The 27,904-nt window shown below is 31.6% G+C and overlaps 2 protein-coding genes and 1 long non-coding RNA gene across 9 annotated transcripts; 1 reads left to right on the forward strand and 2 right to left on the reverse strand.

The window, feature by feature from the left end:
* Positions 1 to 57: 57 nt before the first annotated feature.
* On the reverse strand, positions 58 to 14,513 carry LOC124440149. Of its 2 annotated transcripts, XM_046990479.1 has the most exons (14): positions 12,660 to 14,513; positions 12,117 to 12,269; positions 11,687 to 11,831; positions 5,708 to 7,468; positions 5,079 to 5,193; positions 4,894 to 4,968; positions 4,256 to 4,371; positions 3,844 to 3,911; positions 3,561 to 3,706; positions 2,976 to 3,101; positions 2,817 to 2,846; positions 2,373 to 2,475; positions 1,981 to 2,179; positions 58 to 651 (listed from the first exon to the last, which is right to left on the reverse strand). In XM_046990479.1, exons 4-14 carry the CDS (start codon positions 7,445 to 7,447, stop codon positions 631 to 633), a joined length of 2,739 nt encoding a protein of 912 aa, XP_046846435.1. In that variant the 5' UTR covers positions 7,448 to 7,468; positions 11,687 to 11,831; positions 12,117 to 12,269; positions 12,660 to 14,513; the 3' UTR covers positions 58 to 630. The 2 variants fall into 2 exon arrangements, with proteins under 2 accessions (XP_046846435.1, XP_046846436.1); XM_046990480.1 differs by lacking the exons at positions 11,687 to 11,831; positions 12,117 to 12,269; positions 12,660 to 14,513 and adding an exon at positions 9,045 to 9,226.
* LOC124440151 lies at positions 10,687 to 23,833 on the forward strand. The gene is made up of 3 exons (XR_006946578.1): positions 10,687 to 10,771; positions 15,151 to 15,153; positions 23,823 to 23,833. It is a non-coding gene; the product is annotated as an uncharacterized LOC124440151 (long non-coding RNA).
* On the reverse strand, positions 17,987 to 23,308 carry LOC124440150 (filamentous growth regulator 23-like). Of its 6 annotated transcripts, XM_046990484.1 has the most exons (9): positions 23,181 to 23,308; positions 22,897 to 22,941; positions 22,300 to 22,521; positions 22,174 to 22,236; positions 20,911 to 21,123; positions 20,102 to 20,134; positions 19,556 to 19,667; positions 18,828 to 19,023; positions 17,987 to 18,358 (listed from the first exon to the last, which is right to left on the reverse strand). In XM_046990484.1, the coding sequence occupies exons 1-9, from the start codon at positions 23,281 to 23,283 to the stop codon at positions 18,344 to 18,346; spliced, it is 1,002 nt and encodes a 333-aa protein (XP_046846440.1). In that variant the 5' UTR covers positions 23,284 to 23,308; the 3' UTR covers positions 17,987 to 18,343. The 6 variants fall into 6 exon arrangements, with proteins under 6 accessions (XP_046846440.1, XP_046846443.1, XP_046846442.1 ...); XM_046990487.1 differs by lacking the exon at positions 22,174 to 22,236 and having other exon boundaries at positions 20,911 to 20,997; XM_046990486.1 differs by lacking the exon at positions 22,174 to 22,236 and having other exon boundaries at positions 20,911 to 20,997; positions 22,258 to 22,521.
* Positions 23,834 to 27,904: the final 4,071 nt, after the last annotated feature.

The raw sequence follows: 27,904 nt of genomic DNA on the forward strand, positions 1-27,904 counted from the left end.
ACATGAAAAAATTTTTACGATCTTCTTCTAAACAAAGATAAATAAAAACGACAATAATTATTGTTTAATGCTCTATTTAACAAGGAAGTAAATACTTTATTTTAAAGCTTCAAACTGCTTTTGCTTTATACTACTTTATTTAATAACGAGCTAAAACTGTGATTTTGTCAATTTTGAAAAAGGACAGGTCCAAAGAAATGTCAGTTATGATTTATAGTATGATAAATTTATTGCATTTGCATAATTGCATCATCAATGGATGCGCAAAGTACATCCTGAAAAAACCTGTCTGTCAGACGTTTTCGTATTTACAGTTAATAATTAAGTTTCCCTGTTATCTCAGAATAATATTGATGCATGATGATAAATTAATTATTAGAGCTACAAGGAAAATTATTATTTTTTAAAGTTCAGTAGCCCATTTGTTTATTGAACCATAGTGTTAATTTCAAAGGTCTCCTCGGTTTTCATAAGCCTGTCCATGGCTCATACATATTAACAATTTTTTGTTTCTTTAATAATTTATAGCAACAGGTTCTATATACTGCAATAGTTTGCTCAAAAATAAGAATCATTTATGCTAAAATGTAAAAAATCTGAACCATTTACATGTTTGTGTGGCCATTTTGCTCAGAGACTGTACTCGAATATCTAGAGAAAAGAAAAGTATTTTAAAAATTTGATACAGCCGGTCTCTGCGTTACTTTATTTTTTTGGTTTAAACAACCAGTTATTGCCTATATTTCATTGCTTATAATAACAAAAAACGATACAAGAACACTGCTATATGGCTAAACGTAGCACTTTTTTGCAATTTATAAAATATCTATAAAAATACAGTAGCTACGTCATGTATGCTATGCTCATCTATTATCTTTGATTTATTTCACTCCTGGCTGTTACCTATATTTAGCTTTATTTCTATATATAACTATGATTTTTAAATAATTTCATCCATTAAGGCAAATGACATCTACAAAATAATAACGAATTTATAATTTCGTAGAAGCACTATTGCTATATATTAAAAACGAATTTTATATTAGAATGAGACCCAAAATTTGGCAAGGCATATAGTGTCAAAATCCATTTAACCTGTCCACAATTTTATGAAGCATAGAGAAGCATACTCCAAAAAAGACCCACGCTTAACTCAGTAATGATAAATTACGCCGGTTTGACGAGACATTTGCGACGTTTTCTGAGACAATTATAGTAATTAGAGTCTTGTGAGCCTTGATGATAATTTTATGAATATTTTAGGTTGATTTTGGTCGGTGGTTAGAGTTTGTGAGAAATTATGCATTACTTTGACAGTATTCATTACTCTTTTATTGACACTATAACAAAAATCATCATTATTTTTGATACTAAAAAGGTCGCTTATTCACTTGCATTAAAGACAAAATCTCCCTCCTCTCTCGTTTTAATGTGTCTTATATCAAGTTACTTAGCCTGGCTTTAACAAATCCTACATTAGTAAAGCTGAGAGATGCCTTAAAATTCGACTTCCCGAACATGCCAAACGAAATTTCATAACACTTTTTACAATGCCAAAAAGTACGAGACATAACTTCTCAAATCAACAACACAACCGATCACAAAACATTTTTCGACAAATGTAATTTAAACATTACAAATCTTATATTTAACAACTACAAAACACTTTACTCAAACACACACTTAAACAGAAACTGACTTTCACTAATAGAACCATTCTTTATTGTAAATCTTATACTAACCAGAACTTAATGATGGGCTTAAGACCAGCAAGGAACTGTCAATATTTGATTTTAAAACCACACAATCAACTAATTCTCCCCATCAAATTCACATTTCCGTACTCACACTTCCTTTAAAATGATGCAATCACGCACATATACATAAAGGTATAGTTAGCTTGTAAATAAATTTTGATGAGGAATTTGCAATAAATTTGAAATATTAATGTGTCATAATATTCAATAAAACGTATTCCACCTGTGGCTGTCTCCACCTCTTCTTATCTTCAGTTGTAGGGTTAAATGAAACCATGTGTGGTTGGGATCCATAACGATTAATAATTCCCAGACCATCAAAAATACCTGTAACTGATTCTGGAGTTTGAGCAAGTTGTGACGTTTGATGAGGATACATGTTAGTATCACCGTTGTGCTCTCTAATCTTTAACGTTTTTTGTCTACAACAATCATTCGATCAAAAAGCTTTACTCACGAGTGTAAGAAAATTGCAAATTTTTTCTTCATTATATTTGTATTGTGAAAATGAAACTTCATTGAATTTCGTTTTTTCAGAAATATATTTTCTTTGTTATAATTATTCTTGAGAAAATTATATCCATAGTTTCTCATTAACATAACTTTCAATGCTACCTGTTATTCTTTCTGTGTTTTCTCTCTCTGTAGATCATCACGAAAAGTAGAAATATTATTAAAGCAACCATGATACCTATTACTATAATCCATGGAAAATCATCTAGACAAATATTGAGAAACATTTGGCTACTTGAAAGAAAAAGCTATTGCTAGCACAAATTTAAGCAACAAGAAGGAGACCCACAATAACTTCACAAAATTATTTTGTAATTATCTTATAATTTAGCTTGAAGTATCTTTTGTCAACAACATGAAAATTATGTGAAAATGACGTGAAATTTGCTTTTACATTCTCAACTCAATCAAAACTCAGCACTTATTTACATTGAAACCAAAAATCCCCCATTCGATGACAAGATTGAAGATATCATTTTGAATAATCTTATGCATTATCATAATAATGCTTTTCAAAAATTTGCTATTTAGTATAGCTCTCAATACCTTTATCTTTATCTCGTGATGAATTAATGGCTATATAATGCAAAAAAACGTCGTACAGTTAATGCAGAACTGAACTGAATAAGAGAGAAGAATGGCCAAGGATTCTTTGTGTTTGTGAAAAGAATGAGAAGAATCAGAGAAATTCCTTACTATCATTACCTTCACAAACAATCCCATTTCCACCTGTTGATTTACGACAGCTACAATTGTAGGATCCTAATGTATTATGGCAATTTTCTGTTTCATGACATTTTAGTGGTAGCCCAGAAGAACATTCATCAAAATCTAAAAAATATTTCAACTTGAGTTTTACTTTTCAACAAAGTATACTTATCCACGTGAACAAACACAAGGTGATGAATAAATAATCTCAGCTAAAGGCAAAGATTACTTTATTAAAATAGTTTTGACTATTGATAATAAAATACCTCTTCACATATACTGTATGCACGCAATATTTTTTTAATGTACATTTCATTGAGAGGTATAAATTCAATCGAAAAAGCAAATGGTAATGCATTTGTAATTTTTCTGAAGATGGTAAGCCTAACCCTACATGTACGAAGTTTATTTACAAAAATAGAAGAGTGTTGTTTTCATTTAGCTAGGTAGTTATGCGTAGGTGCTATAAACTAGCTGGATTATCAAAAATGGATCCCTTACAGTTAGATAAAATTTAGAATATTTATGTAAAATAGATCTTTCACAAATATTGCATACAGAAAATATGTCATACAGTCTTACCATTGATTATCGTGCTGTTTTTGTCAATTGTGAAGTTTCTATCTTCGGCGTTTTTCAATACTTCAGTGATATCATTTATAGTGCTATCGTTTATTTCTATTGCGTTCTCAAAGGAAAGTTTAAAATGAACGATGACACTCCCTTTCCTAGTTAAAAATAAATATGAAACATTAAAAATACTGCTTACTTCAACCACTTTGTGAGAAATTATTGACAAAAAATTAATATTTTAAATGGGCACTAATTTTGTGTACTGAAACTTACTTCTTCTTATCTTACTTACTCAAAACGTAAAATGTTTACTCCAAGGTAAACTGTTGAATATAAAGAGGTTTCATAAATGACATCAACCTATATAAAAATACATGTTGTGGAAAAATTGTCAAGAAAGTTGCTTGCACAGACTAAACATATGAGTTGAAAACAGCCTACAAGTTTACTTCACTTAAAGTCGTTTATTTCAATGTTTACTAGCTATAAAAAAATAAATTTTTAAAGAAATGCATCATTATAATGATTCAAAATGTTATAAAGAATAAATATATTGTATACCATGAATACAATATTGTCAATAGTTTGAACCAATTGTTGTTCATGCTTCACATTGCTTTGTTTATTCTCAAACTTAGTGTGCTGGTCAATGGAATTTTTCACGATGTTTCTTATAGTGGGGGGAACTATTTTTTTTCTCATACCATGTTTTCTATCTGGGCAGCCATGTTTCTAAAGACATCAGAATTCCGGTCTTCTAAGTGTTTTGTGAAATTAACACCGTTTATGATTCTGAAGCTTCCTTCGAGGTTCTTTGTAGCTAAAGTAAATAAAAGTATTCAAAAGATATTTCTTACATCCGTAATAATAACATGGTGTCAAAAAAAGCGTATTTGCAACATACAAGATAATTCACATGCAGCCATAAAGGACTCCTCAAATTTCAAGATTTTCTTAAAATCGGTTTAAAGAGACTAACATCACACTAATTTAAGCGGTGCCTGTAAATTCTAATCTAAATTGAGTAGCTTTATGTAATGATGATTCAATGAAGTATTTACATTTTAAAAACTTCAATTAAAAATATTGTATAATAATCAAAAAGATTTAGGTCTGAATTTGCAATTTAGAAACTGAAGCAGCAATTGAGCTTCATCTAAAAATACATCGAGCACAATAACTGGGTGAACAATTAGAGAAAAAGTAAATGCTATTGAACAGCAAACTGCACTTTGAAAGTTTTCCTTCATTGACAACCTGCTAATGTTGAATAAATGTCAATATACACAACGACCTTATGCAGATGACATAACAACAAATACAGTATTATTGATCACATTACCTTGGCAAATGGGAAATTTATCACTTCTGACAACGCAAAATTCTTCAGCCCTACATGACGGTTGACACTTTGCATCTAAAGTAGAAGGTGCAGCGTGAAACTTTTTCTGGTATAAACATATTTTGTAAGATGTTACCTCAAATTCATGTACAAAATTTACAGGTAAATTCATATTCAGAACATACTTAGTTTACCAGAATCGAGAATAGTTGACCTCACACTTGGACGAATTTGAGTTGGGATCAACTTTTCAATGGTTGTCGTAAACAGTTCCATCGATCTTGAAGGTTTCCTCGATTTCTATAATATTAAGTAAACGTTTTTCTTAAGGAGATTTTTGCTGTAGATTCTTCACGAAAAATTTTTAGTTTTGATATTTTAAGTTTTGCTGATGAAAAGTAGATGATTTAAAAAAATCGAATGAATTATTTATAGTTAATAATGTTAATGGGATAATAGGATGTTGGTTTATCAATACATAAATAAACATATAACAATATTTCATAAAAATAATGGTATTTATACATTTAATTTCAGGGAGTTAGTTGAAATAGCTCTCAAAGTGGTGTTAAAATAAAAGTATTGAATATATAACTAAAGTTATTTAGGCCCAAAATAACTCTAGATCGAGTGAAAAAACGAAGGTAAATATAGGAGTGGAGTTAAAAATGGAGTCTAATTAATCCGAACAAAAAGAATAGCACTGTGCTCAAATGCACTGTTGGCACTAACTTTAATTAAATTTAATTCACTCAGTTTTTACGTTATGGCAAGATGTTGAAGAATATGTTTAGAAAAAAATAATAAAACTAACCACATTTTGATGAAATGATCCATTGTTATACAATTCAACCATGATGTCAATAATAGCTTGAAAAGACAATGATTTCAAGTGCGAACTCTGATACATTGACGCTGCAATTATATCATTTAAAGTGAAACTTGAAATAAGACTCTCGGCTTCCCCAGAGACATTAAGAACACGGTGGCTTATGTTTGATGGTACTCTAGTGAGCTGATTAATCAACTGAGAAACTGAAATATTCAATAACAGTTCTTTAGAAGAGTACTTGTTTTCCAAATAGCTAACGGAGTGTCCTTCTGATATTCTTCGTAAAATAGTAAATGAATTACATGAGTTGTTTGTTGAACCAACTGTGAAAGTAGCCAAAGTCAGAAGTTCTGTTTTCATGGAATCAACTTTGCAAACCATATTCACATCATTAAGGGTAAATTTAGCAGAAAAGAGATAATCGCTAATTGACCAATTGAACAAAACAGTCAACTGATTTTCAGTAAAGTTGGTAAGCCGGTAGATAACCTCAAATACATCTTTTTCTCCGACATTAATTGAACCAAGTGAACCAAGCTGCTCAATAACTCTTTGTAATGGTAATGTCTCAAGGATTTTTTTGTCATTTGATAAACGAATGATTGTTTTTTCCAGCAAATTGATCATTTCATTGACGCTATAGTTTTGCACTACGGAATAAGACTTGTTGATAAGAGACGAAAGTGCGTCAACATCTATAGACATTTTTTCCGCTGCATTGTGAAATGATTCATTAACAACGATGCTAATAAATGGATGCCATCTATCAGGGCATGAGAGTAGCATCTGTTGAGAAAAAATGTGGTTTCTTGCTACAACTTCATTCTCAGTGACGAAAAGTTTCTGAAGAACACTTTTAGTGAAAAGCTTGAGTATATTGTTTAATGTCATGGATTTCACACGAGAAATGTTAGTTTTGGTGACTTCTGTAAACTCTGCTTCAGATAATTCAAATGTTTTGTAAAGTTGATTTAACACAATTTCTTTGTAATTTGTGAGTTTTTCAAGCAACATTGTTGTGTTGTATATATAAGTGTCAGTTTCATTCAATGTGAATTCTTCCATTTTAGTCACACTCGTATTTATCATTTCAGCTAAGTGGCATTTGGTTAACTGCAAAGTGTTTGTTCTATGTTCGAGAACACTTTGAACAATGATCCCAACCACGTATGTCCACTCTTTTTCATCAACGGCATAATAATCTGATAAATCATAGTTTAGTTTGCGCAATATTTCACTTGTGTTAAATTTGTATTTTCTCTCCAAAACTTTCATAGCATACTTCTGGATATCACAAATCGTTGTATTACTATCGATTGACGTCAAATTCCCATCAGATGCAGCCAAAATACTTTGCTCATCAACGGAGTACGACCATTTACTCATTTTCGTATATTTGAGATCGCTCAGTTTCATTGTTTTAGAAACATGAGCTGATACAACTGTAAAAAAAACTACATTTATTTTTTTTTGTATTGTATCTTTAACTGGTTCTCCAGAAGATCTAGAAGCGTCCAAAGGTGTCACTTTAGAGAAAAATGTTTTATCTCCTTCGTAAAAACTATTTATTTTTTCATCTTTTAATATTTCCAGGTCTTGAACAAGGGGGTTAATCGTAACAGGAATAAGATAACTTGGAGATGTAGTTGCTACAAGACAAGTTAGCCATTGCAACATTACCCAGGTATTGACGATGAATCTCTTTTGGTTAAACTTGATCATTATTTTCGTTCACATCTAAATCTGTGGTAAAAACTGATTTAAACTATAATTTCTAAGATATTATTGATAAACAATCTTCAAAGTAAACCCACAAAAATTATTTTGTACTTAACAGTAGTTAGGTTAAAACAGCAGCATTCTTACTTGAGTAAAGATACCTAATTATGTTAATGCAATATTTTATTTCTGTTCATTATAATTACACATAAAATATATTTCTTTTGTGGAGATGCTCACATACAGTAGCGTAGCCAAGAAACATGATTTGGTCCTGCTATCATCACTTAAGATATCTAATATTTCAAATTGATTAAAGTCAGAAATAATTACATAGCAAGCAATCAAGCATGCAAAACTAAATTAACAAGCTAGCTATGGCACTGCTCGCTTATGTATGGTTTATTTGATACAATATTTCTTTTGTTTCTATTTGAAAAGATGCCAATTAAAATGTAGCGAATCTAACTTCGAAGTTACATTCCATTGTGGTTGTGCTGATATCGTATTGAGAATGGTGAGCCTGTGACTGCAAGATGCAGCTGCAAAAGCATTGAAAAGCAAAAAAAATAATGGAAGTACCTGTAAGGAAGCAATGTCAAAATGACTTATTTGTCTTTTCATGTCTGGCCGCTTCATTTTAAGCATTCATAGGTATTCTTAAATAAGCTTTGTTATCTGGAAAGCAGTCAATATTTTATTTTTGCTATGAAACGTCATTATTGTAGTTCAAATTACGCTAAATTATACTATGTAAAAGTAAAAAAATGCTTTTAGATTTTTAGAACCTATTGTAAAACGTGATATAATTATATTGTGCTCAACACATTACCATGGAAACACAAACATACAAGCTAAAATTCATATTACTCAAACGATTAAAAATGTTTCGTAAAAATTGCGCGATTAGTAAATTATATTTGTAAGTATTCTTTAATTTATCAAAGTCCCTTTTGTTTTTAAGCTATATAGTTTTGTTAGATATTCATTCACGTCTGCTTTGTGAAATTTGAGTGAATGAAATTTATAATATTAAATTGAAATAACTTATTCTTTTACGTTTTCTTCGTACACAATGCCTCTAAATGACATGCATAGCGTTACATGATTCTCATTTTATTAGCTAAATGAATCTCACTTATTTTTTCAAGAATTGCGCAGAGTTTTCCTTCAAAAATCCACTTCTAAATATATTTAATTTATCATACCACTACCCACCCCTCGTTGTATTAAATATTTCACAAGCCAAATAACGTAGCATTTCAAAAGATTCCTGAAGTGTTCGTTTCTTCCCGAATATCTCGCATAAGTTTCAGAAAAAGTTCTTTTTGTACGGCGTTAAGATTATTTGAACAAAAATATCACTATTTTAATACTCTATCTACTGCAGACTAAATTTTATTTAGCTGGTAGCTACCAAATAATGACATTTGACATTGCAAATGTTTGCAAGTAATGAAATTGGATAGTGTATAATCATGCACGTAGCTATAAAATGAATGCAATTTCTACATATCAAACAAAAAGAACTCATTTCATGAATCTCGTTTTACATTCACACAAATTGCGTATATTTTTATGTATTTTACAGTTATCTTACCAAAAATTCTTCAGATTGGTGTAGGAACCATTTAGTAGCGTATTGTACATCCTTAGATTCATCGAAAGTTTCGACTATATTCATGCAAGAATCATTTTATTCTTTTATGCGGAAGATAACATTTATGGTTCTCAGTGTGTCATTGTTACTCATTTGCATTCGATACCGGTGTTTATTTCTAGTTTGAACCACCTGCTCGATTTTGCACAGCTGACATAATCTTGCTTCTCGAATGAGTTTCGTTTAAAATAAAAAAACATTTCAACTTTACAATTAGCAAAAAGTGCATTAAGTATATGTAGCTAACCAAGCACACAATTTATCCTCAAGATGTAGATAGCTACGAATAAAACATAAGTTTTTTTTACTTTTTAGCTAAAGTATGTGTGGCCTCAGTCAAATAACGTCGCGTGCAACCGTGCAAACTATGTTGTATTAGATTATTAAGCTCTAAAGTATCAATTATTTTGTTAAAATTTATTTACGTCAACATGCAATGACTCCGTTAAATAACATAGCTACTACACAATAACCTGACACCCTCTTTAATATGTTTTCATCTCTTTTTGCCATTTTTGGAGCTATTTTATATGCAGCATAATATATTTTTGTTTAAATTTTAAAAACTTTCAAATTTTTTTGTGAAAAGAAGGAATTAGCTAACTTTATAAATCAACACCTTTCTGCAACCAGCTGATTCGCGGCAGTGACTTGCTCACATGAAGAGGGAGGAGAGGGAAGGGAAGGCCATGGTTTATAAGACTCGGCAATGCAAATATTTTTTTGCTAACACTCATGGCGAAAATGATAGATTTTTATAAAGGAATGAATAAGGATGGTATTCTGAAATTTTTATAACATGAACAAAATATTCTTGGCTAAATTACTAATTAAAGGAATGATTAGTTTACGTAACATGGACAAAATATTATACCCTATATCAGCGTAAGTCACAAGAAATATCGTTGCGTGCATCTCACATGACTAAAAAAGTGGTCTGTTATCAGTTGTCTTACAGCCTGGTTTTTACTAACAACATAAGCAGGACAAGCAAAGACAAAATAAATAGCAAAGAAAAGACAAAAGAATGCAATGAATTAAGCTTCATGCACAATCATCGACATAGGCATAAACATAAGCCCTGCACCTTGAAATACACGTAAGCTAAATAAAACAAAAGCAAATTGAATAGCAAACTTCTTTTGCTTTGTTTTCCCCAAACTTAGAAAAATATACTCTGTTTTGTTTTCTTGCAATGCTTATGTGGCTAGTGAAAATCAGACTTGTGTTAACGCAGCATATACATTTGATACGTCCCTTTTGACTATGGTAATAGTTTATTCCAGAAATTCTACTTCCAAAGTTTTCATTCATTTCCAAATTCCATCAAAATTATATATTTTCGACCTGAGCCCAGAAGCTGTTGAGATTTCCATCTGCATTAAAATGGAGGATTATATTTTGGAAACTTTATTAATAAGAGGAACACACTTTATTGCAGAATGGGTTTGTTATATTTGTGGTGGGTAACCATTGCCCTTAGAGTAAGAAAATAATGGAATGCTGGCCATTTTGCATGAAATGGAATTGTAAATACGGAAAATTCTTTGTTAAAATCATCCAGCATGGCGGCTATGAATTAGCAAGCAATTTACAGTACAATGTATGATAATACATGGAATTATTTGATTAAAGTAATTCGCTGCTCTAGTAATAGCTATGTATTAGTTTAACTACAAGAATAAGATAAAATATGAATATTATTCTTTAATATAACCTTTAAAAATTGTATAATTAACTTAAAGTCAGGTACAAAGCCATGAAACAATCAGCAAGGATATCATTCGTATCGCAGGATCTAAACAATATATTTATGTTTTGTTTAAAGAACAGCAAAATTAACATAGGCACTCAATATTTAACACATGCAAATTCATACGGGGTGTATTAAAAAAACTGCAAACTACAATTCGCGTCGCATGCAATCTCTATACAAACTTGCAAGCATTGGCTTTCATCTTTTACTAAGATTTTAAAATACGTGTACATTGTAAAGTGTATAGTTCTATAGCAACGTTGTCAGGTAACTACATAAAGAACAACAAGTATTTTGCTAAACTACACGCAAATGCAAATTCCTATCGAAGGGATAAACTGTTTACAAAACGTAAAGTGATGAATTGTGGCAACTATATATTGAAAACCTCAAAAATTTTTGACTGTACTTCATATGTAACATTTTAACAATAAAGCTCCATTAACAATCACATATGCTGCACGTTCCAGAGCAGTGAGAAGATCCATATAATTGAAGGGCTCATATTCATAGCTATATCCGAAGATGATACCTCAATTGTCGATCTATTGAGTCATAACGGCCTTAGTGCAAGCAGTATATATATCTAAGGATTATAGAATGACTGCATTTAGGCATTTCTGTGTAATCGGAATATTGAAATAATTTTTTAAATATTCCTGGTCATTGTTCAAATCATGTGCTTGTTTGCAAAATTTCGGATACGGATTAAAGAAAAGTGAACATGATAAGATTTTTTGAATGGAAATAATGAAGATTATCTCAAAGCAAATTTTCCAAGAAATTTTTCCAAATAAGATACAAAGCTTATAAATTTTCAACAAACCTGATCGGTGATTTTTTGCGAATGAACGTGGACGGGCTGTTGGTTTTTTATAATTAAAAGCGTTAGAAGCAACTTCCTCAAATCGATAATTTGTGGGCTTCATATTTGTGGTGGTAGCCGTAGAGTAGCTGGTAGTGTTGTAGACCTAAATTGTGATGAGGTGTAGTGATTGTGATTAAAATAACGAACATCTATATTTTTTATTGGGGCTTTAAAATCAGCTCATAGCTACTCGTAGATTGCATTTTCACTCCGCCTGTTGCTTGATTTTAAACGTTTTAGCAAAAATCTTCCCCTTTGTCGAGGGAATAGTTTTGCTATTAAATAAAAATGATTTCTCTTTAAAATTTAGTGAGTTTGGGTGGGAATGAGCTTTTAGAATACAGCGTAAATCTCGTACAAAATTGATTTATTAAATGTAAGCATGTACCTTCACTTTTTGATCAACTGATTCATGGATTACCAGTTGATGGACTGTTGGTTCTTTATAATCCAAAGCATCAGATGTGACTTCTTCTAACTTGTAATTTGGATTTTTCATATCCGTAGTGGTGGCTGTAGGGTAGCTAGTAGCTTGGTAGACCTAAATTGTAATCATGTGTAGTGAATGTAATTAACATAACGTCTTCAGCAGCACTATTAGCAAAACAAAAACTAACTTTGGTTCAACCCAGGTTTTTTTATGTCGTGTGTAACGTTTAAGGTCACTCATACTCACACTAACATAGCTAAGTATTGTGTGGGGCTTTAAAATTACCTCATACCTACTTGAACATGGTATTTTCCCTTCTCTTGATTGCTTATGGAAATATTTTAGCATAAATCTTGCCCTCTTTAGAGGAAAAACTTTGCCATTGACTAGTTGGACTTCTTTGTCACACTTATACTTTAGTGTGAGTGTCAGTGAGTCTGAGTGAGATTTTAAAATACATCGTAAATCTCGCACAAAATTTTTTTCAAAATAAGTAAATACCTCTAATAGTTGATCAAGTGAACCATTAATTATCAGTTGACTGATGAGAAAAGCGATTCTTGTTATTGGAATTTCTTGCAAGTTGATCAGAGTGTAACTGGTCAAATGTGAGATATTAGTCAGTGTAAGCTTTTCTAATAGCCATTGAGTGATTGGATCACGACTCAATACTCTTGTGTTCAAATGCAATGATGAATTTGTTAAGTTTGCCATTACTGAAGCAAGAGGCTCATCTATTGCGATGGTTTTTTTGGGTGAATATAATTTGGCCAAATCATCAAGACTTGCTTGATTCCATACCATTTTCAACACGTAAAACTTAGTACAATTTATCTTTTTGCTTCTTTCACCGACGTTCAATTTGGCCAACGAACTTAATGTTTTCTTGTTAACATCAAAAGAGCACTCATTTCCAAGATCTTTTACGGTAAACAATCTTTCAAAATTATGATCATTTTTTTTCCATCCGTAAAAGAATCTTAATTGTCGTTTTCTCAGATGAGTAACATGTTTAATAATAGACAACGAGTTGTGCTTTTTAATATTGAGAACATTATCACTGTACATTTCCTTTAACATGGACAACGTTAACTTTTCAATCTTTTGTTTGTCTTGTTGTAATTGGTTGATAGTTCCATTAATAAGTTGTATCATTTCCAGTAATGGAAGTTGTCGTATACTACGGTATGAAATTCTCATTGCTTTTGCTAGTGATTTAGGTAAGATTGACATTTCCTTTGCTTTGTTGTCAAATGCTCCAATGATCATTAGCTTTTTATATGACTCCCACTGATGAGGACAAACTGTTTTGTTTTCAAAACGTTTCAATTGCTCTTTAGAAAGATTTAAGCTGCCTAAAACGGTTTTGGTAAAATGTTGAATACTGTCTTTGACTCCTAGATTTTTTATTTCTGTAACGCTCTTGTTGCTCAATTCAGCTATTTGAATGGGCGTAATTTGGACTTCTTCATAAAAGTTATGCATTGTATTTTCCTTATACAATGACAATTTCTTAATCAACTTAGTACTGTTTAAATATTTGTCAATATCATTCAATGTAAATACTTCCATTTCTTTTTCCGTTTTTCCTATAAGTTCAGCAAGGTAACATGGTGTCAAGTTCAGTTTGTTCGTTATATTTCGGATGACAATTTTAGTGATAATACCAACAATTTTAATCCATTGTTCTTCATCCGCAGCATAAAAATCCATTAAACTCAAACAAAGCTTTTTCAGGATAAAATTCGTATTGAATCCGTATTTCTTGCTGAGAACCTTCATTGCCACCTCTTGTATTTTAAAGATTTCTGTGTTCTCAGTTAGGTTGTTAATGCTTTGATTAGACTCGAGCAATTTTGACACAGGAATACGATACGACCATTTGCTTTCACTCACTTGCTCTATTTTTAAGGTTTCCGAGACTTGAGCTGCAGCAGCCATTCGAAACAGAGTTTTAACTGATTTCCTGATAGTTTCGGTGAGATTTTCCCCTATGCCTCTTGCAACGTCGTTTACTGTAACTCGAGAGTAAATTTGTTTCTTTGATTCATACAAGGCATTTGGGAATTCAGGTAATAGCCAAAGCTGAACCACAGGACTTGTCGACACTGGAACGACAATGAAGTCTTTATTAGTGGCTTCACAAGTGGATAAGTAAAGCGAAAGACAGACAATAAGAAAAATCATATTTCAGCACTCTATTTTAGTATTAACCGCGTAATGATCGAACAAGTTCAGTAGAAATTTAAATAAAACTTATAGTAAAAAGGTAAAAGACATCTTTCAACGCTACTTTTTTCTTTTAACATCCTAATTGTGTGTACGCCAAAGCATGAAAGTCTTTCCTCTGACCACATGCACATTGATGAACTTATTTTATTATTCATTACGTAAGCAATGTCGCTTTTGATTGGTCAACTAACTGGAAATAATTCTCGATATCTGTAGGCTTGACGTCATATGTACAAATAATAGTTTCTAAAATTATAGACGCCATTAAAAGCCGGTTTTGAAAAAAAAATCAAACAACAGCGATATATGCCACAATTTCTAAAAAAAATTTGAAAGCTTTTAAACAATAAGGATGCGGAAAACACTAAAAATGCAGCGAAGCTGTCTGTGAACATATTTACAACATATTTAGACGAGACGAACTTGAATAAGCCGTCTCGTAAAAACAAATTAGCGAAGGCTTGTAAAATATTTTATATTGATAGGTTTTAATAATATTTCAGTTAGTTAGAGTGAATAATAAAACAATTATTGATCTCGGCTTTTGCATGATATAAAGAATTATTTAGACCTCAGTCAGTGTTATCTGCCAAAGCGAAGCTGAGGAAGATAACGTTGACCTCGGTCTGACTAATTCTTGATGTCATGTTCAACCTCATCCCATAATTGTTTAATAGTATCGCAGCTATTGTGGAAAAAACTAAAAAATATCCAAAAGTTAATGACATTTTTTTGATTTTGTGGTCTATATTATTTAGAGTGCGTATAAATTTATTAATCTTGTCAAAATTTTTGCCTTTCAACGCATCACATTCGCATTTATACGGATTTCACTTCAAATTCACCTATCTAAACTAAAATTGGAAAAGCTGATTGCGTTTTTACATCAGAACGAAAAATTTTTCACAAGTCAACTTTAACCATTGGGCTACAGTTTTTTAGTCTAAAATGTTCTTGTAAAATAGACATGTGTGAAAATGGTTTAATTCACCTGTCATTTTTAAACCAAATGTACTAAAAAAACTAACACGCCATATATTAGATAATGAAGCCTTTCAAGTCCAATCTTCAACGAGGAATGTTTTAACTACAACTATGTATGTTGATGAGTTAACGAGCTAACGATTAAAACAAATTAATATGCCTATCAAACTTTCACTTGAGCTACTCGAGAACAGTGTTTGTTATAGTTTCCAAATATAGCTCAACAAAATTCACGACAATACGATTTGCATACGTATTTAAACATACGTAGTATATCAGTCATACCCACACTCACGGGTGAAACGATCCAAGAAATATTTTGATTGGTTCAAAGACTTTGTGCCAGTTACGTATATGAATTGTGCAATCTTGCGATAAAGGTTATTTGTCGAGATGATTTAATTGCATACCCCATGTTGTATGTTTATATTATTATTGCTATATTTCATCGAAGTAGAATCTCAGCAGCCCATTAATAATCCAAAAACTAAAATGAAAAATACAGGACCGCAGATGATTGATTATTTAGGGGGGTCTATATTTATATATATATATACTCTGTTCTTAGTTTTGATTGAAATCAAAAACTTTGGTAATATGAGCTCTCCAATTATAAATCGTTTGAAACCAGTGAGAAAGCATTCAATGGGATCGGATTAGCTATCTTGCTAGGGTTTGGGAAAATGTTATTACGAAGTAAAAAAACTTTATGAAGTGTTGAACCATGTTTTTTATCATACGAGTATTGAAATCTATGTGCAACAAAACGGTGAAATAAAAATCATATGCCTAAAACTTCCGAGCGTCTGATTGGGCATATCATTTTCTTCACAAGTGAAAAACGCCGTATCTGCATTCTGATTGGATATATCATTTGTTTCACTAGTGACAAAATGCATATCAAGTTTTATCGCCAAAAGGTGGACAGCATCAAAATTAAGGAAGACGAAAACAATCTTTTTAATTTCATTTATCAATAGCTTTGCAACTTGCCAAAGCGAATTCAATATAAATGTAATGAAAATGATAAAAGATCTGCAGGACATTGGATTTCTTCAGTAATTTTCATCGTCCAAACATATATTACTTTCGAAGCATGGACAATATTCCCGCCAAGCAACTGAATGAATATCTAAGCGGGTTTATTACGCTTTCGTTCGAATGAAAAAAGACAACGTAAAATACGAATCTAGTTATGTCGTAAGAGAGCTTTCATAATGTTACGAGAGAAACGTTTGTTTTCAATTCTTTTGCAACTTGTGCATAAAAATTGCACACACTCACCAACCATGAAGCAATCGCTACGAAATCGTAAAAAACCTAAGTAAATGTTTGTTGATCTAATTAGGCAGTATAAATATAATTGATTGATGTTAATTTTCAATTTCTGGTGGCCAAGGTTTTTGAAAGAAATGAATGCTTATTTTTTAAGATAAATTTTACATTAGGCTGTATTTCAATTTTCACCGTATGTTTGCATTTTTCTAAATTTAGCGTTTAACTTATCAACAATAACAAAATTTAATCATACATATTATGCACGTTACAGATATTTTTTACCGACTATCAATCTCGGTTGCTTTCACTGTTGTCATCAATCAATCAATCACTGACATGCTTCATAGCTGTTTATCAATCATTACACAATTACACTTAAAATATGATGAACAAATATATTTTCTTTGCTTTGCTTTGATTTATTGTTGTAATATAAAGCCCAAAGTTATACCTATACCCTTCTTTGCTGCAGCTCAAAAGAGAATTGGCAGATCGAGAATATCACAAAACGTACATGCATGACTATCAATAACTGCATGAGCATAATATTAGTCCATATACGTAGGGTACGTAACAGTACAGTTGTAATACAAGTTCTCTGGTTTTAAGAAAGTCAAAAGCTACTTATCGTGAGCACTGTCGTTACTACAATTTTCCAAAAAATCGTGCCACTTTAGCAGTCAGCCACCATTGACATATCTATGCTTTTCAAAACAAATCTCAACAGTGAACAGTATTATGTTGAGGGATGGGAAGGATGAGTTTTAGGTTATAATGGTGAATAAAAGATTTATAAGAAGATCAAAAAGGATTTTTCAAAAAGAAAATGAGCAAATTAAAAGAAACGTATGATTTAAGTAACAGTTAAGACTTTGGTTGCCAGTTGTTCCTATTTATACAATTCATAAAACCGTTAAAAACACTTTTTAAACCCTAATTTTTGACATGCACTCAGGACTATCCCTTGAACGTTGATTGGAGGATGCTTTAAATTAATTCTTATTTTCATTTGTGCGTGAATGATTTCTTTTGCAAAGAATATCACTGATCATATCATCTTGCTACACACAAACTCTCAAAAAAACTCCCACATCTACAAACACCTACAAAATCCTAACTGCAAATCCAAATACACTCAATTCTGTTTCACAGTGCCAGACACTACCAACACTCCCTTCTGTCTGAAACGTAAAGAATCTTTGTAGCTACATACATAAACACAAACCTAACCTCTGCAAACAAATTCAACATTTCAATACCATTTTCCGCATATTCCGCTACTTGTTTTAATTATAACTTCTTACTGTTATCCAAGCTCGCTAGCTCATACATCATCTTGTAAATAATTATTTATTGAGCATTACCTCACTCAAGTCATATCTTATACTTACTGAATTATACATCTCACACTATGACAAATGTATGTATTCATTAACACTGAAGGTCACTTACAGTATCGTATTTTTATTAAACCGATGGATCGACTTCAAATGATTCGTTAATCTTTTGATGATAGGATCAAACAGGAAACATATGATTGAGATGCCAAAATATATACATCATTTTTGGTTTTTTATATATAACGATATATAAGATAGATGTATACATAAGATAGATTTATAACTTAATATAAATACAAACTGATATATTTTCTAAAATTAAAAAAAACATGATCTTCAAACTTCTTTGGATCAAAGGTCAAAAACCTGCAATAATACAAACGTTAGTTTGAAGTCAATTTTCTTTGACAAATCTAACAAACTATTTTTCACAAAATTCATTTAAATCCAATACTTCTATGTTTTTATAGTAGCTAAAGGCATTTAGATTTTTCACAACTTGCATGCAAGGTCTAATTAATATATTAAATCAAACTCAAGTTGATTGTTTACAGATCAAGACAATCTTTTCATCAAAATGCTTTGTGGTTTGATTTGAATGTAAGGGAGTGGTGGTAAAAATTTATAATTGGGGAAGCTCATTTTCATATATATTTATGTTGCATAATCCGTAATACTGAACAACTGATTTTAATAGGAACCATTAAAGTTACACATGCATGTATGAATGACCCCCCCCCCCTAAACTATCGATCTTCTGCCGCTAATGGCATGTGTTTTATATTTTCATTACATTACTTTTGACATGGAAATTATTTCCTCATGTGTAATATACCTCAGACTTGTCAGACTCTTCAGGCTTTGCGGGTTCGTCGCCTTCATTTATTGTCTCGAAATTACCGACACCACTTATCCTCAACATTGAGCGAGCGGCTCTTACTTCTGATTCGTTATTTGCCAAACTTATCGGAGGACTGATGCTGACATTTTTTGACTTTAATCCGTACCTTTTATTGCTCATTATGTGTATGCTTTTTCCAGCAATAGCGTAAATAATAAGAAACTTAATAAGGCATCATGTTATACGCTTTGCAGCAAGCTTTTTAAGATTTACTGTGTTTATTGGTTAGAATCTTAATGGGAATTGTTTTTGAAAAACATGCATGTCGAGTAAATTTTGAAAGTTCAAAATTTTTTTCCATTGTTTTTTCATTTGATTCATGTAAAATAAAAAGCAACAAAATAAATATCTAAACTGTCTTGCATTACAACATTTTTGTCTGAATTTTAGTGACTTGGGTTAAACTCTGGCTAAATTAAGAAAGTTTTGAAGAACTTTTCATAAAACAAGACGAAAGGGCATTCAATGAATTACATGGAATACTGTTTTTATCAGCAAAAATAAGTAAATAATAAGGTTCATTATCAACAGATTAACATTTTACAGAGTCAAAAGAAATAAAATGTGACTTAATTTAGTCAACTAAAACCACAAAAAACGATCAACTGAAATGTTCATAATTGAAAACAACAAGCGGAATTATAATAATAAAAAAAATTTACCTTTTAACTTGACGTTTATGCTTCATCGACTTAAATAAAGCGACAACGATCAGGATTAATAAGACGATGATGATTGGAATAAAAATCATAAGAAGTTTGCTGTCATCGTCCTCTACATGATAGAAATGGTAGCCAATGTTAGTTCCTGCATGACAATACAACTTTCTTCATAAATTAATAAATCACTCTCAGTTTCTCAAAATGCATGATTACAGTAATTTATGTAGAAGGAAAAGAAACACCAAAGGTTATTTAAATTGTTGATTAAAGTAGGCGACTTAATTTACACTCTTATGGAACTATATAATGTTTAAAAACCTAGATAAAAATTATATATATATAGCTATATTTACTTCCAAAATTTATTTCGGCCTATCGACTTTTTTCAACTGTATGCTTTTTTGCTTACACTACCAATCAACGTATTTTAACAGAAAGAATAGAAGGGGCTCTTGAGACGTTATTGTTGCTATTTTAACTTTTTAATCTAGTGTTGATGAAATAACAACTAGCAAATTTTGCATCTGAATACAAAATTAGCCTTACCTTTCGTATTCGAATTTGGTACATTTTCTCTGTCTGTTCAAGAAAAATAAAAATTGAAAATAGATAAAGAAGTAAAGTGAAAACCTGTAAAAATATTGTGCTGAGAACACGTATAATCCTTTACCACACCAGACGTGACTGTTTTTGAAACAACATGGCTAATTTACGCTAATTTATAAAAATTCCTTGATTATTTATCATTCATCACTGGCATGATTGCAGAGTGATTTTAATGAATGTAATTTCTGCTTTCGGTCATCAATCGAAAAACCACATAAACATAATACTACATGCATGCATTGACTTTAGGATTCACGACGTCACCATGAAGCATGTCACTACCAAATCAGACAATTGATTTTTTAGAAACAGTTTTCGTATGTTTTACAGCTCTCTTTTCAATTATGTCATTTTTGAACATTTTTATGCATTTTTTATTTAACTAGGATGTTGTTTAGTCGAAGACGTTCGAAACTAAAATCATTTCAGCTTTTTGATAAACTACAGCCATTAGGTTGGAATAATGGTTAGTCTAAGAGAGGGTTCTCATTTTTTTGTGTTAAAAAATTAAAAGTTGAAAGCAAATATGGGTTCAAAATATGCTTTGTTTAAAAGATACGGGTTTTTTTAAAAGGAACGTTTGCTAAATTGGGTTGATCACAGAATAAGGGACGGGTTAATGTTGATGCTTGCGCAACTTAGTATAAATTTTTTGTAAAAAAAGGGACGACAGGCTACATGGCTCCTCTCAATACTACGGTACTGTTGTGCCAAGGTATGCAAAGTAAAAGTGAGCATTGATTTTTTACCTTTTGAAATAGACGATACGATGCTTGGTAACAATGAAGTGACTCTTGGTTTAATGTTTCCAATTCCTTTTGAGTATGGTGCGGGAACTACAATATATGGACTGCTTTTGCTCAATAGAAACAACATGGAACCAGATTGCTGGATATTTTGGTCATTAGACGATGTCCTACCCGAGGAATGTGTCAAAGACATTGTTGACAATCGTTTTTCAACTAACGAGTAAAAGAAGTCGTCATTTTGAGAGCTTTGTAGTGAGGTCTGACTGTTTATTTCATCATATGAAAAATATGTCATTGATATTGAACTCAGTTTATCCATGCTAGGCATGGTCTTAATATTGCCACTTGAAAACTTTCTTATTTTAAAATTTGAACATTTATTTCCACAAGATCGAGGTATTTTAGTAGGCAAATCTGAAATTTGTACTGTTGTAACAATTCTGGGTGTTTGTTTTGTAATGCTACTAGATGATTGCTTCAGTTGCGAATTGAATCTTTCAGTTTTATAAGACGAAGGTATTTTAGTCTGCAAATCTGAAATTTGAACTGTTGTAACAGTTCTGGGTGTTTGTTTTGTAATGCTACTAAATGATTGCTTCAGTTGCGAATTGAATCTTTCAGTTTTATAAGACGAAGGTATTTTAGTCTGCAAATCCGAAATTTGAACTGTTGTAACAGTTCTGGGTATTTGTTTTGTAATGCTACGAAATGATTGCTTCAGTTGCGAATTGAAACTTTCAGTTTTATAAGACGAAGGTATTTTAGTCTGCAAATCTGAAATTTGAACTGTTGTAACAGTTCTGGGTGTTTGTTTTGTAATGCTACTAAATGATTGTTTCAGTTGCGAATTGAAACTTTCAGTTTTATAAGACGAAGGTATTTTAGTCTGCAAATCTGAAATTTGAACGGATGTAACAGTTCTGGGTGTTGGTTTTGTAATGCTACTAAATGATTGTTTAAGTTGCGAAGTGAAACTTTCAGTTTTATAAGACGAAGGTATTTTAGTCTGCAAATCAGAAATTTGAACTGGTGTAACAGTTCTGGGTGTTGGTTTTGTAATGCTACTAAATGATTGTTTAAGTTGAGAATTGAAACTTTCTGTTTTATAAGACGAAAATATTTTGGTCCGCAAATATGAAATTTGATCTCCCTTTGACGTAAGTTGTGCAGATACAGAGCTACCTTGATTAATCAATGACCCTGACGAGTGGCTTATATTCCACATTAATGAATAATCTTGCGAAGTCAAAAACTGCATCTTACTTGATTTTTTCGATGGCTCAATAAACATTGATTGGGCTATGGCACTTGAAATTGAGACACTTTCTACAAAGGATAATATTTTACCAATCGTATATTTTATGGTGTTTGTTTTGTGTAGATCAACACCTGTTTGGTAACTACTTCTTACGATCGATGAAGCCATAGTAGAACTACTTTGCCCATTAGAATACACAGTTGAATTAAGCTTGTGGTCTTTGGTGAAAGAAACTTTAATTGTCGTTGACAATGGCGTGATTGATTCTTTAACGATAGCCACGCGGGTGGTCTTTCGTGTGATTATTGTTGACTTTCTCTCGTCATTTAAACGTGAAGTCATTGTTGTCAGTTCTAAAGCATACAATTACAGAAACAGCTTGAAACATTTATTTTTTGCTTGAGTAAATGACGATGATAATCTTTTCTTAGTATTGTGTTGACTCTCTTTACTCGCTTTTGTCTTAAAATATATTATTTTTTGTTACATTGGGTATCTTAAGATTAAGAATAACTAAATATCAATGTAGACAATCAGACTATTTTGCAACGATCATATAACTAAAGAACGTGTTGTTACACATGCCAGAATTAGCAATCGTAAAGCCGGCAATGAAAGTAGAAAAGGTTTTTTACTTGTTCTTTATCGTCAGGACTCAGGACTTGATGATTTTGTTCATAATTTTTAATTAAAATTACTCCGATGGTGTAGAGAAAATATAATCTTACCCAAAATTGATGATGACATCGTACGCCTCGATTTTTCTGCTGCTTCTGTAAACAATAGTCATGATGTTAAGTGTTAATGATGTCATGTATCATTAACTATCATGCTATAACATGCAAATAATCATTATGGGATGAAATTTTTTTAGCTACAAAGAAAGCCCGGGGAAAAATAAACATTTTGGCTCCTTGGCTCCAATTGTTGCCTCATAGTGTTAGCTTGTTGAGCATCATGAAACATTTAGTAATTTCAATTTAGAAAGAAAAAAGTAGGATGACTGTCTCACCTCTGATTTTATCTGTTTTATTTATGAGTATATCTTCAAGTTGTAGCAACGTTGAATTATAGAGTTCAACCAACGACAAATTTAAAGCTCTTGCAATGACCATTGGTTCAACTTTATAATTTGATGATAACAGCCGAACGTTTATTTTGTGATAGCATTTACAACTGTTATCCATCCATTTTCCAAAATCCATAAATATTGAGAGTACTTGTCTTCAACTGTTTTGCAACGTCATTAATGTTGAAATTGAATCGCTTCTCCAAAATATTAAACATAGCCTCTTGAATATTCACCAGGCGTGTTTCTGCATTCAGTGGTAATGTAAGGTTAACGGAGGCTGAGACTAAATCCTCAACTTTCAATTGTATTGTCCATCTGCTTGGTGTTTTACATTCTAAATTATCATTTGTTAAACCATTAAGCTTTGCTGCAAGTCCAAGAATCATTAATCCATAAATTGTTTTTGATATATGGTTTCTGGACGGATATTTTAGTTTTTTTATCATGTCACTGTATGATATACAGTTATAAAACTCTGGATCCATCTTTGCAATATCATCTATCGAGCCATTTCTTTCTATAGCATCCTGAAGTAAAGGATTTATTGTAAGAGGCAATGAAAGGATATCTTTAGAAGCAGAGGTGGATACCACGATGGTAAAAACGACGGAAAGATATCTCATTGTTACAACATTCTTCTCAAAACTATATGTGAAGAAATAAGAACTATAATGAACATCCAATTAAAGACAAGAATATCTATCATATTGTATTATATGTGGTATTATAAAAATTATAGTTAGTCTTTTTCGAAGAAAAAACAATAGCAAAACAACAAACATTCAGAGAAAACACATAAATTTTTTATAGCATATATGTTTAGCAACGTCAAATGTCATCTATAGTTTAGAAAACTGAATAATGATCTCAGGGTCAATACCTATTTTAGTTCTTAATTTCGAATAGATTCTTTTAAAAGTCAAGGCCAATCCAGTCAAAAAACTTGTCCCCCCCCCCTCTTCTTACAAGATGGCTATTCATGGTCCCTCTGTGCATAAATTCCAGTAGGTTTATGGCTTCATCCAACAACTTAGAAATAAAATGCATAATTATTTTGCCAAGGTTTGCATACATGATGATTTATCTATAAGCTATGATTGCATGCAGTGATATTTTACCAGACATCCGAGACTGGAATTGAAATCAAAAACATATTTCACTTTAAACAGCGGATGGAATCCCGGTCTTTCCTGCAACCTGATTGGCTGCAACAGCGGAAGTATATTTTATACGATATCTTGACCGCGGCCCGGAACCTTTATATCTGACAGCACTCCGGAATCTTATGGCTAAATATTTTAGGGAAGAGTTGCTATGTTTCGTTTTGTTTCGTTTTGTAACTTTATAAAAAGGAAATTATCAGCCAGCTTTTCATTGTAATAACTTATTTTAAGTAATTTTTGAGTTTTCAAGTAAAACAAACTAACGAAGAGCAAAGTTTTGATTGCTTACTTGGCTGCCATAATTAAATCTGACTGAGCAATTTAATAAAATTGTTGCCTTTAGTAAAAAATGAATACGTTATTTACCGTTTACGTTCGTCCGGATAGAAAAATAAATTCCCGAGATAGATCTTAGAAAGGGCCCTGGACTTCGGGTAGAGTCCCAAGGCCTGTGGGTCCTTTTGAGACGTCGGGAGAATATTTCTTTATCAGGACCTCCCAGTCGATAAATAAAATATATTTATTTAATATATTTCAACAAAACTTCGGTGTTTTCGTTAAGATTACTCGTGAGTAGCAAAACGATCAAGCTTGGCTAATCCAAGTCATTCATGTCATAATGTACAATAGAAATTATGCTATTAATTAGATTCTTTCGAAAAAGACATTTTTGCATCTTCCAATTGATGATAATGGGAACATATAAAATGTAGCAAAAATATAATAATATAAATTATGGAACTATTAAAGCCACGTCTCAGACCAAAGAAGTAATGGGGGGGAGTGGAGGGGGGGGGGGAAGGAGCAATTAGCTCTACATTCATTTGCAATAACTAATAAGTAAAATTATTTAAGTGAAGAAACTTCAATTAGCCGTCGATTGTCAATTATTTACCATAAACATTTTACTTCTCTTGTCATTAAAAACTGCATTACTATTGCAAAAGCGAACGTTATCATCAATCATAGCACGTGCCTAGTCCTTTCGAAACATATACGCAAGTGAGGTGAAATTTTTTCGCTTATTTTTACTCGAATTTCTAGTTTAACTTCATGACAACAGTAAAAAAGCAGACTGTTGTATTGGATTTTGCAACACGCGATCTTAAAAACATAAAATATAAGTACTGAGGTCAATTGTACATTGATTTAAAACCACAAAAAATAAAATCAAACTGCTTTATACATTGTTAAATTAAACATATAATATAACTGATTGGGGGTGAAGCCAAATGCTTACATTGTTGTTTGATATGAGAATTCTACATTGACAATGATATTTTTTTGGACACGATGTTTCCTAATTTGAAAAATACTTGAGCCCTTCTACAAATAACTTTTCTTTTAACATATATGGGGGCGGTTAATTAAGTCTGGTAGTTTCTTATTTTATAACCTTATTTTATAACTTTGTCATAAGAAACTGCTTAGCGATAAGCTTAACTCCTGTAAAGGCAATTTTTCTCAACATAAATGTATGAATTTTCAATTGTTTTTGTTAATGATGAGGTTTTATTCTTAAGCAACAAGTCGTTAGTTTCCAATAATGCAAGAGACAGTTTGGATTTTCCATATGACGATAATTGAAGAAGTTATTTAAAAGAAGTAAATATTGAATGTTTACTGATCTTGTCTACATTGCTAACAAATCATAAGTAAATTAATTTCAAGCTTCATTCCAATACAAAGTCAAAGTTGTCGTGACTGTATATATATATAATTTCTTAATAAAGATAAATAATAAACTTACCTTTTAGTTTTACAATTATGAGTTTAATGACATTTTCTCCGTATACTGGAATATTTTACGAAACAGAAGCGGGATATTAGCTCTTGCTATAGAGATATCTAACTTATCCCAGTATTACGAAGATGCATAATTATTTTAATGATAAATTGTTGTTAAATTAAGTTTCAATTATGTTTTGTGTTAGTACAAAAGAACAGCGGTGGTATGCAAATTTTGCGTGAGAACTTATTTTGTTTAAATAACTCTACACAAAAACGTTTACAGTTTGTTTACGTAAGTATTCATAGTCGCAATTTTCACATATTTTATAGTGCAAAGCACTATTTAAAATATTCATTTCGAATAACAAACTCTTATATTTATTAATCCATGATTTAGTTGCGACTTAATTGATTTATTTTCACGATTGTAAAATTTTCAGACTTTCAGTTGTCATCTCGGTCTTACAAACATGTGAATGAAGTCAGTCTTTGGCCGTATTTATTCGTATTATATTATACTGAAAATAAAATTTTTAAAACACATCCACAGAGCATGCGCAGCATCTATATTTGTTAGAAGACAAAAATTTATATTGGGATCTGCGACTTGCCAAATCGTTTAAAACATCAAAAGTAAGCATGCAGGAAGAGAAAATTATAAAAAACCAACTGTTCTTTAAAGTGCATCGCAAGCTATGCAAGTTTTATTGGACGTTTTGTCTTCAGACATTAACATGGGCAAAATATTTAAATCCCAACATGTATCATTTACTACTGACATCAAATTGTAAGGGACGTTTCACTTAGTGCCCACTTTTGATACACATTTAGTAATCACAACTTACAGTGCCCATTTTAGTGGCCTTTTCACCAATATCTACAGTTTTGATCTACAAAACGCCCGTTGATAGTTACCTTAATTCACCGAAACTGACGCTCCATTTATGAAAACTTTTAAACACTCAAATTCACCCAAAGTGTCTAAACAGAGCTTTTTCCATATATTTGACAAGGTTACACAGCATTTTCGAAGTATTTGTATTTCTGTTTATCATTCAATGGTATGCACCATTATGCACCTATATGTCGCTTTTACAGTGCGCTCTCACTGCAAAAAGATTAGGAAAAATTAAAGCATAAACAACTAAAAGTGCAAAAGATCTTGGGGACGCACTAGTGTCTGCTACGGAGGCTCGTCACAAGGCCTTCCAAATAAGGAAATAACTTAAATATGGAAATCATCGACAAACGGTGTAAGTACTTACATTTAGGAAAGATTTCAGTGTATCAGGAATAACCAAATTGCTAAATATTCAGTAAGTTCCAATAATCTTGGTTTTCATAAAAACTTGTTCTGCCCAACACGATCGTGTCCAATTATTAGTGGTCTCTAAATGGCAGTTTCTTAATGCGAGGGTTGCTTAGTACAGGTTTCAATGTATTTATATTTCTCTTAAAACGTTGCACATTTCTGTAGTCTCTGCACATCTTTGCTAAACTTTTAGTCAAATTCAAATAATCTCCGCACCACCTAACCCAAATTTATCGAAGGTGGAAGTACTGTTCACCTTAATGATTTGGGGAATTGAGATTACAGAGAAAGCATTCTAAACTGCTGCGAAAACTGTGACATAAAAATAACCATATTCAACGTACATTGAGCGTTGGGATAAAAACCTGTAAATGCTCCACTATGACACAGTTGCTCGACTCACATTTTTGTGTTGTAATTTTCCCTTTTAGGGCTTTTTTTATAGTGGAGGCAAAATT

This window comes from Xenia sp. Carnegie-2017, unplaced genomic scaffold (assembly GCF_021976095.1).
Source record: "Xenia sp. Carnegie-2017 unplaced genomic scaffold, XeniaSp_v1 HiC_scaffold_2, whole genome shotgun sequence".
In the NCBI taxonomy this organism is placed as follows: domain Eukaryota; kingdom Metazoa; phylum Cnidaria; class Anthozoa; order Malacalcyonacea; family Xeniidae; genus Xenia; species Xenia sp. Carnegie-2017.